Raw genomic sequence first — 10,443 nt, forward strand, 5'->3', positions numbered from 1 at the left:
CCGAGTAATACTCAAGCTCGGCTTGAAATGAATTTCGAGCCTTTTATTTTGTTCAAGCTCGGCTCATTTAATTTCGAATCGAGCTCGAGCGAGCCGAATATCGAGCCGAACACGAGTCGAACGCGAGCCGGCTCGCTCGTTTGCCAGCCCTACACACTAGTGCCGACTGCTAATTAAAGATTTTGTTAAAATAATAATGCTTCTATTAAATTTAGCAATTCACATCTAAGAGGAGTCATGGTAACGAAATTTGTAACTTAATTAACCGAGATACATAGTTAATACATTTGTCGAAAACTTAGAAAATATCAGCAAATTATAAATAAGTAAATTTAAGTTGAGAGGCACATTTTAGAATGGTCAAACCTTCCGGGATTTAACCTTATACAACTCAGAAAATTCAGCATAATTAAAATTTTAAAGTACTATTGAAAATCATAACTCTTATATTAACTATAGGTAACACAATTTAGATTAAATTCATTTTAATTGGTAACATTACCATAAAGTAACACATATATAGCTTCTAAGTGTTACATTACATCTAAGTTATACATGAGTTACACCCTCTATTACACTTTCATATGCATCATAAACATTATATGCCCCAAAAAAGAGGTGTTACTCAGAAGCATATATATATAACTTCCCATACTACATGTATAAATTTAAGGTACCTGCTTGCCCTAGCTGCAGTTAACTTTTTATCACCTTAAACCTTATACACAAGCTATCCCAAAATATGGTAAATTGCATAGCATCAAGAGGAATCACCCTTTTAGGTTTTGTTTGCAGGGTGACTGCTCCTGATGTTATGTCCATCATAAAACCTCTAAGCATGCATATGCCGCGAAAAGCCTCGATCGAGTGCTTATCGGTAACCGTTGCCAAAAGCCGGAGCCCAGTAGTCGGCGCCGTTGTCGCTTCCGACGTGCAAAGTGCAGGAGACTGGAACTAGGCATAGCCCTCTACTCCTCAGGTCCTTTGCCTCAGTAACATTTTCACCCTGCAGGACCTGCATGCAAGGAAAACTCAAAATATATATTAATTTGGAATATTACTATACAATTATACATCACCAAAATTGATGGTCGATCGGTATATATATAGTATGTCTTGTATGCTATTAGGAGCACGGATGCCTCCGTGTGCTCCTAAGTTGTTTTTGATGATAGAGCTTTCGAATCGACGATCCGCTCCGTTAGACTTGATTTAACGTATTTGAAGTATCTAGAAAATAAATTTTGTAATTTTTTCATATCATTTACCTAACAATCGAAAGGGTTCAAAATCAATATTTTTTAATGGTTGATATATATCATTTGCAAGTTTAACGGTGTAGAAGTATTCAAATCAGATGAAATTTTGATAGAAAATTCTTTATACTATTTGCAGGAAAGATCAATATCTCTGATAAAAAATTTTAATGCTATATCACAACTTTTTGTGAGATTTTTATTTTCAGCCATTGATTTTGAACCATTTCAATCACTAGGTAAATGATATCGAAAAATCACAAAATTTATTTTCTAAATATTTTAAATACGCTAGATCAAGTCTAATGGAGCCAATTGTTGATTCGAAAGCTCCATCATCGAAAAAGGTTTAGAAGCATGGAGGCCTTCGTGCTCCTAATAGCACACAAGATCTACTCTCTCTTTTTCTCTCTCTCTCTCTCTCTCTCTATATATATATATATAATATTTGAGAATATTTTAGGAATTAATTGAAAGTCTTATTTTTGAAATAATTTGCGCTCTGTGACCATGAAGGCCTCGAAATTGAAGATTTCACAGCCTAAAATTGGCGTTCACTTGTTTGTTTGACGGCGAAGAGCATTCTAAATGGATTGAGTTTTTGCTAGAGTAATATTTTTTTTACTTTCTAAAAATATGGTGATCAATAATCCCAATCTTTAATTGAGAATTTATAAATTATTTTCACAAGGTTGTTTGATTTTGGTTGCTAGCCCATTTTGTAACCACTTAATGCACTAGATAATCATCTTCAAAAATCATAAAATTAGGCCTCCAAGTACTTCAAATACTGCAAATTAAACATGTCAATTAACCATCTACATTCAACTCCGCATGCAATAACCTACTTTCGAGTTAAACACAAAATTAGCTCAATCATTCCTATGCTTGTACCGGTCCCGAGTTTAAGAGAAATAGCTTATTCTTAAACCAAACAGTACGTGAAAAAAAGAAAGAAAGAATAGTAGCTGGTCTCAGGTTTTCTTTATATAATACATATGATGCACATGTGGACTAAATTGATTATATATTAATTATCAGCTTTGATGATAAGCAAATTAAGTACTTGCACACGTGGTCCTCTTTTTATGATGTGCTCATTCACCAATTGCTAAAGGAATCATTTTGACACAGATTAGAGATAAAAGCTGTAAAGCTAAAGAGTTTGTCCTCAATGACTTTTTTGATGCAAAAGAAACTATGTGTATATATAATATAGTATATATGATTCTCGTTGTTTATATATAGGGGTTAATTAAGTTTGCTTTTTCTTAGTGAATTTGGATACTAATATATGAAGAATATATACCTGATTAGTGTATATATAAAATCTGCAACTGTGAAATTCCCCTCACCTTTTCCATCAAATAGAAAGCATCTTTCTTTGTTAAGTATTATTTAATTAAAGATGTGTAATAATTGGAGATATGATGGATACTGTTACAAATAAATAAATAAATGAACATGTTCTTAGACTATTTTAGTATTCATTAGCTATGGGACTTTTCCATTTATCATGAGCTCTTGGATTAATATTACGTTGAAAATCCATATATATATAAATACCTTAAATTCTCTCACTGGTGGCAAAAATCTATCTTAAATCATCTAATTTCATCATATAAGCAAAATAATTACCCACACCTGGTGCATGATCAGTACATATTGAAGCATAGGTATCAACACTATGTACTGTAGGCCTCAAAGTGATTACTATATATTTAATTCATCGCATATTTATATAAGCTCTATGACATTTAAAAGCTGTACATATCAAAAATTAAAAAATTTTGAAGGCATATATGTTTAATTCTTAATATAAATTAAATAATGTATATTTGAATGCTGCGATTTTCGGGACTACTTGATGCACATATATATAATATATAGATTCTTAAATCTTAAGAGTTCTAATGCATAGCCCTCCCGAACATCATACAGGGATCACATTTATCGAATTATATTTCGTATTAATTATCAAAGATATACAGAACTTATCTGATTTATAGACCATTTTGATTTTGCTACTCACTCTTTCAAAATTTGATTTTACTCCCCGATCTTTTAATTTGTTTGATTTGAGTCGATCAACAGCATTTTAACTTCAAAATTTAAATGCGTCGTTTATCTTAATTTGTAGGCTTAGTTAATATATTTTATGTAATTTTGATAACTATAAATTTACTGGTAATATAAGTAATTAGCTTAAAGTTTGAATTCAAAGTACCATTTACCTACTCAAATCAAATAAATTGAAATATTTGGTAGTAAAATTAAAATTTTGAAAAATTAAATAGTTGATTCAAAATGATCAATATATCGTTTAGGTAAGTTGCACAGTTGCTCTAGGGACGGTATATAGGTATATCGTTTTACTATTTTCAAATAGAAAGTGGATGAGATCTGTAGATGCATTGGTACAGAAAATAACAACTGCAGAAAATAGAGAATTCTCAAGATGGAATTGTTGCAGCTGTGTAATTAATTACTTACAGGCTGTTTGGTGTTCCCTGATCCACTGCCCACGTACGGGGTGCTCAGAACCTGCGTAAAACAGAAGCATGGGCTCATTGAAGAGAGAGAGAGAGAGAGAGGGTACAAATTATAAACTCTCGCAAGCTACAGTGAAGCTACAGTGTATGACATTACAAGACACCAGTAACTAAAAGATGCTGCATAAAACAACAGCTCTATATATATGTAGCATGTAGCATTACTGTGCATGCACCAGCTTTAACTGCATGCGTGCGCTTGAACCCCCCCACCACCACCACCACCACCACCACCACAACAGGCCACCATCTCCTCTTTTTGTTTCACTTGTTCTTACACCCACTTCTATGTATAAGAGAGAGAGAGAGAGAGAGAGAGAGAGAGAGAGAGAGAAATTTGGAATCTAATGTAGCCAATGGCTTCTAAGAGTACCGACGCAGTGTCAGTCTGTAAAAAGCAACCCATGTGTCAGATCATCATTTCTTTCTTTGTACACAAACTAAGTTATCATGGGCAATATATATAACATACATATTACCAGGCTGGGTTACTATATTCTTATAAATATGGACCTTTTTGTATTCATAAATTTTCGACCGTTGAACGAAGAAATATGTGGCTATGATGATAATTGTCTCCGGTTATGATGATAGCAATCCCTTACGGTTGAGTGAGTAGCTGGTTGAATATTATGATCTATGGGTGAAAATTGTCAAAGAGGTAGATTTAATGATCAAAAATTTATGAGTATAAAGAGATCTACACTCATAAGAGTATAGCAGCCGGGCTCATATATATATATAGCCAAAAATATATAAAACTTATGTAAACTATGAACTATTTAGATTTGACTATTTAATTTTTAAAAATTTTAATTTTAATACTCAATTTTTTAGTTTGTTCAGTTTGAGTCCGTCAATGACGGCTTGATTCCAAAATTTAAGTTAATTATTAAATTTAATAAATTTATAGTTGTGAGAATTGCATGAAGTATACTAACTAAATTTATAAAAATAAATGTCGATTTCAAATTAAACAAATTTGAAAAATTATATAGTAAAATTAAAATTTTTAAAAGATTGAGTAGTCAAATCCAAATAATCTTTAGTTCAAATAAGTTTCATACATTTTAACCGAATCTTTAGTTCAAATAAGTTTCATACGTTTTTTAGTTCAAATAAGTTTCATACGTTTTGACCGTGTGTGTGAATTCAAAAAAACTACATACACGTGTATGCAGTAACAGTCAAAGGAACTGGCACTGTGAATGTGTGTGTTTATATATATATATATATATATATATATATATATATATATATATNTTCAATTTAAGATCGGAGTTATTGATCTTTATTTATGTAGTGAATAAAATTTTCTATCAAAAATTCAACAAATTCCGATTCTTTTACACCGTTAAACTAGCAAGTATCTCATACTGACCGTTAAAAATTGTCAAATTTGTGACCTCTTGATCGTAAGATAAATGATGTTAAAAAATTATAAAATTTGATTCTAGAAGTTTTAAATGATGTAAATAATGTTTAACGGTGTAGATCATCGATTCGAAAGCTCTATCATCAAAAATAACTTATGAGTACGAGGACGATCGTACTCATAATAGTATAGTAGCCGGACCCTATATATATATATATATATATATATATATATTGAGCTCCTATGTTTTTAAAAGTACCAAGTCATTGGTGCTTGTAAGTTTTTAGCCCTTGGATTAATAGATGTGCGGTTAGGATGATGTGGGTCCCCTTGGGTTGAGTGGGTGGTTGATTGAATAGTATAATCTAACGGGTGAAAATGATCAAAGGCGTAGATCTAACGGTAAAAAATTCATAAGCACCAAGTGCTTGGTATTTTATAAGCACCATAACTGGACATATATATATATATATATATACTAGTTGAATATACGTGCAAATGCACGTAACAATTATTATAATTTATTAAATCAATATAAATTTGTACATTATATATATTTAAAATCTTACAATAAAAATTATATTTATAATTTAATAAGTTATATTTTATTAGAAAATATTTACAATATCTAAATATTCTTTTTATATACATCGAACAATTTTTATATATTTTTTTGATTTTTATTAATCAAATTTAAATATGTGTTTTGAACTAAAGCCATCAAAATTAATTCACATTTATTTTAAATTTTAAATTTTAATTTGATCCAGTGTAATAAAAAAATTAATTGTTAATTCAGATTTGATATCAAAAAAATTAAATTTAATTCATAATTTAAACTCAAATTTTAATTTAATGTAAAATAGATAAATAAGGAATCGTATTTTTTAACAAATTGATCATAACATTTATTTTATTTGAGATATTTTAACAAATTGATATAATCATTAGTAGGATTGAATTTATAGTAGATAGATGATGCTATTTTTTAATAAATTGATCATGCATGTTCTTATTTGAGATATTTTTTTTAAACAAATTAATCATAACCATTAGGAATAGATTTTATATACAGTAGAGATTTAATAAATTGATCAATAACTGTTCGTTTTTATTTGAGTATTTTTAACAAATTAATCATAACCATTTGTATGGAATATTATTTTATTTTTTTTAAAATACAGTAGAGATTTAATAGATTATCATAACCGTTCGTTTTTATTTGAGATATTTTTAACAATTAATCATAACCATTCATAGGGAATATTTTTATTCCTTTTTCGTAGGGAATATTATTTTATTCCTTTTAGATTTCTGCGCTCATTGTCGGAATTTCTATACGCTTTTATATATAGTATAGATATATATATATAATATATTAGATATAGCATATATATATATATATTATATATATATATATATATATATATATATATATATAAGTATATATATATAATATATAGTCTGACTACTATACTCTTATGAGTACGATCGTCCTCATACTCCATAAGTTGTTTCTGATCATAGAGTTCGCGATCGATGATCCATTACGTTAAATATTATATAGAGCATTTAAAACTTCTAGAAATCAAATTTCATAATCTTTCGACATCATTTACCTTACGATCAAAAAGCTTACAAAATGACAATTTTAACGGTGACCGGTATGGATACTTGCTAGTTTAACGGTGTAAAAAAATTGAAATAGGTTGAATTTTTTATAGAAAATTTTATTCATTACCTAGATAAAGATCAATAACTCGATCTTAAATTGAAGAATGCGATCATTCATTTTTAGGACGTCGTTTCGATTTTGACTGTTCATTTTATGCCGTTTGAGGACTTTATTATGATTTTGGAAAAATTACGAAATTTATTTTTTAGAAGTTTCAAATATATACTATAGATTATATTTAACGAGTGGATCGTCGATCGGGAAGCCCATCATCGAAAACAACTTAATTATGAGTACAAAGGGCCCAATACTATAAGAGTATTGTAGCCCTACTCTCTCTCTCTCTCTCTCTCTCTCTCTATATATATTATATATATTATATAGTATAATAGTATATATTATATATTTGTCATGGGCTATTGTAAATACAATCACTAGCTAGCTTAAGCCTGAAAACATGTATTGGATTATTAATTAATACCTTTCCAAATGGGGAAACTAGCTGGTGAAGTGCAGTTATTCTATCCCCTAGCTTCTCCTTCCTCACCTGAAGAAACACACTCCATGATGAAAAACTGAGAGAAAAGTAAGAACTCCAAGAAGTGCCATATTATTTGGCAGGCCATTCATGTATAGTTCTTAGGCTGATATAATAAGCATGTATTCATGTTCTAAATTTTTATAGGATTTGGCTTTTGTGAAAAAAAGAAAACAAGAAGAAAAAGTAAAGATGCGCGCAGCCAACAAACTGTGCCATAAAGGCTCCACCTGAGCTGTGCATCTTGTTAATTTTTTTAATCTCACTTTTTTTTTCACTTATGTAATGTTCTATAACTAACCTAAAATTAAGATATTGTTAGTTACATTTCTATTCAAAGTGAATCAAATGCATGATATCATTTTGATGCAATTTGTTAGTACGTCATTTACCTGAACTGAGCTACAAAATTCTATTAAGGGTCGACATATGTATTCATATCATGAGTTTTATTTTTATTTGCTACTACTCATCATTGGAGGAAAAAGACTAGGGCCTCATACATAGATCCACTTAAAAGCCACATAGAAAGAAGAAATAGACCTGGAAAGAAGATTGTGCTGATGAAGAACCTACAACCCTAGCTTTCTTGAGAGCTGAACCTGTTGCTGTGCTGTTGCACTGCAGGCAAAGAAGAAAAAAAGTTAATAATTACTATAATTAAAGAATCAACTTAAGAGAGATCATGTCAAAATTTTGAGACTGCCACAACAAACTAATATATCAAGAGATCATTAAAGTAATGATAAAATGAAAAGCCTCAACCTAAAAGCAAAATCCAACAAGCCTAATTAAGTGTATCTGTGATGAAAACATGGAGTTCTATTTATAATAATAACAGTAGAAGGTATCCAAAAATTCATTACACCACATAATTAGCAACAGTATGCAGCAAGAAGTTATATAAAAAAACCCCATGCAAAACAATTTTGTATATATATAATTTTATAATTTTATAATATCATTTACCTATGTATCACAAAATGAATGGTCCTAATTAAATAAAGTCTAAAAATAGAGAATGGAATTTTGGGATTCAAAATCAAAATTTTTAATCTTGATGTAGCTATTGAATATAACATTTTACTAAAAATTCAACCAATTTGAATTGCTCTCACAATTAAACTAACAAACACCTCACGTCGGTCATTAGAATTATTAATTTTCAAATATTTCAACTCGCAGGCAATTTGTTTAAAGAAATTTTAAAATTTGATTGCTAGATTGTCTGAATACTCTAAATTAATCATATTTAATGATGTCGATCGGTGATTCGTAAACTTGATCATCGAAAACGGAGTGGGTAGCACAAAGGGCTTAATTTGTGTTGTCTGTAATATAGAAGTGTTTTCCTACATATATGCAGTATTGAGCTGGAGTGTTTGGAAAGCACATGAATAGTACATTCTCTAAAAAGTTTTTAGCCCTTTGATGCCTAGGGTTTACTCCTTGATCCTTTTACTAGTACACATCCAAGGGTTAAAAAGTCTATAAAATATACTATTTACATACTATTAATAGCAGTCCAGCTATATACATATATATTGTACCTCAGATGAATTATCTGGTTGGTGATGCTTTCTTTCTCCCTTGCTGTTTGAGAAGTCCAACATGTTGCTGCTGAAGATGGTTGTAACACATGACTTTGGAGAGGAAGCTTGTAGCATATGACCCCACTGAGACTCTGATGCATGAATGATCTCCTCATTCCCAGGGCCATAAACATAACCACTCTCACATGATCTCTCTTGCTTTACTCCTGTTGGGTATGCTATCATTTGATTCCCCCAATTCTCTATATGTCTGGCTTGGAAAGGAGCACTGGAGCTATATCTTTGATGATCATTTTCTCCAACAAGCCCACCCCTACAAGTTGTCCACCATAAACATAAGAGACAACAAACAATATTAATTAATTAATTATATTTTTATTGGATATGATCAAATGAGTGGTGAATTTACATGGGACCAAACTTAAAAAAAGGGGGGTCAAATTGATTGGAACTGAGTAACCACTTCAACAAATAAAGAAAAAAGAAGAATTGGAAGTGAGAAAATTGCTATCTAAAAGTCATAACTATGCCTTTTCAATTATGAAAACTTAATCTACTTAAGGGGAAAAGATGTAGAGAGAGAGAGAGAGTGACAGAGAGAGAGAGAGAGAGAGAATAATTTACATCAAGAGTTGGCTCCATGACTCAGGCATCTCTTGGTTGTGATCATGCAAAGAGGTCATAGGAAAATTAGAGGGTAGTGGGTTGTAGTAAGAAGAAGAAGAAGAAGATGATGATGATGAAGATAGTAAGGAGGGTAGGAGAGGAGAGGTGTGTTGAGGACAAGGAGCCTTCATATTATTCATATTCCACAAAGTAGGGCTCTCCCCCATCATTTGTTGCACCAGGGAGCTCTCAAGCACTCCTCTATTCATTACTGTTGAAACACTTGTAGCTTTCTAGCTAGCTCTATTTTACTCTTATCACCCCTTCTCCTCTCCTTACTCCTTTTCCCTTGCACTCTCTCAAGTCAATCTTTGGAGCTTTTCCTCTTTTGCTCCAAAGGTTAAGAAGTTTTTTTGCAGAAGAAAGCATACACAAGACATGTACTCAAGAGGAATCTGAATACATGGGGTTGAGTCTTCTCTTTTTATTTTTCTTCCTTTCCCCTCCCCCCCTCCATTATTTATTATCTTTCTAATTAGCTTTCCTTTTCTCCACTCTTCTTTTACCTTTTCTTTTTTTTTTTTCTTTTTTTTTTCCCTCTTTCCCTTCCTTTTGCTTTATCAATAAAGTGAGGCACAAAAGGAGGTGACAGTGCATCTAGGCCTAAAGGAGTGGTTTATATATGAAGGGTATACTTAGTTCTTAATTAAGATTTGGTTAATTATTTCTGTTATATCTACTAATTATTGGGCTTCTATTTTATTATCTTATGGTTTCAGTAACAACTTTAGGCAATTAAATATATATATATATATATATATATATATATATATATATATATATATATATGATGGGTTAAATTATGAGGACAATAGAAATTATTATTTA

At 30.7% G+C, this 10,443-nt stretch overlaps 1 protein-coding gene across 1 annotated transcript; it reads right to left on the reverse strand.

Moving 5' to 3' along the window:
* On the reverse strand, window positions 499-10,114 carry LOC109716338 (transcription factor bHLH68-like). The gene is made up of 6 exons (XM_020241716.1): window positions 9,574-10,114; window positions 8,947-9,262; window positions 7,940-8,017; window positions 7,340-7,405; window positions 3,750-3,800; window positions 499-1,015 (listed from the first exon to the last, which is right to left on the reverse strand). Exons 1-6 carry the CDS (start codon window positions 9,822-9,824, stop codon window positions 872-874), a joined length of 906 nt encoding a protein of 301 aa, XP_020097305.1. The 5' UTR covers window positions 9,825-10,114; the 3' UTR covers window positions 499-871.

This window comes from Ananas comosus, linkage group 10 (genome assembly GCF_001540865.1).
Source record: "Ananas comosus cultivar F153 linkage group 10, ASM154086v1, whole genome shotgun sequence".
NCBI lineage: Eukaryota > Viridiplantae > Streptophyta > Magnoliopsida > Poales > Bromeliaceae > Ananas > Ananas comosus.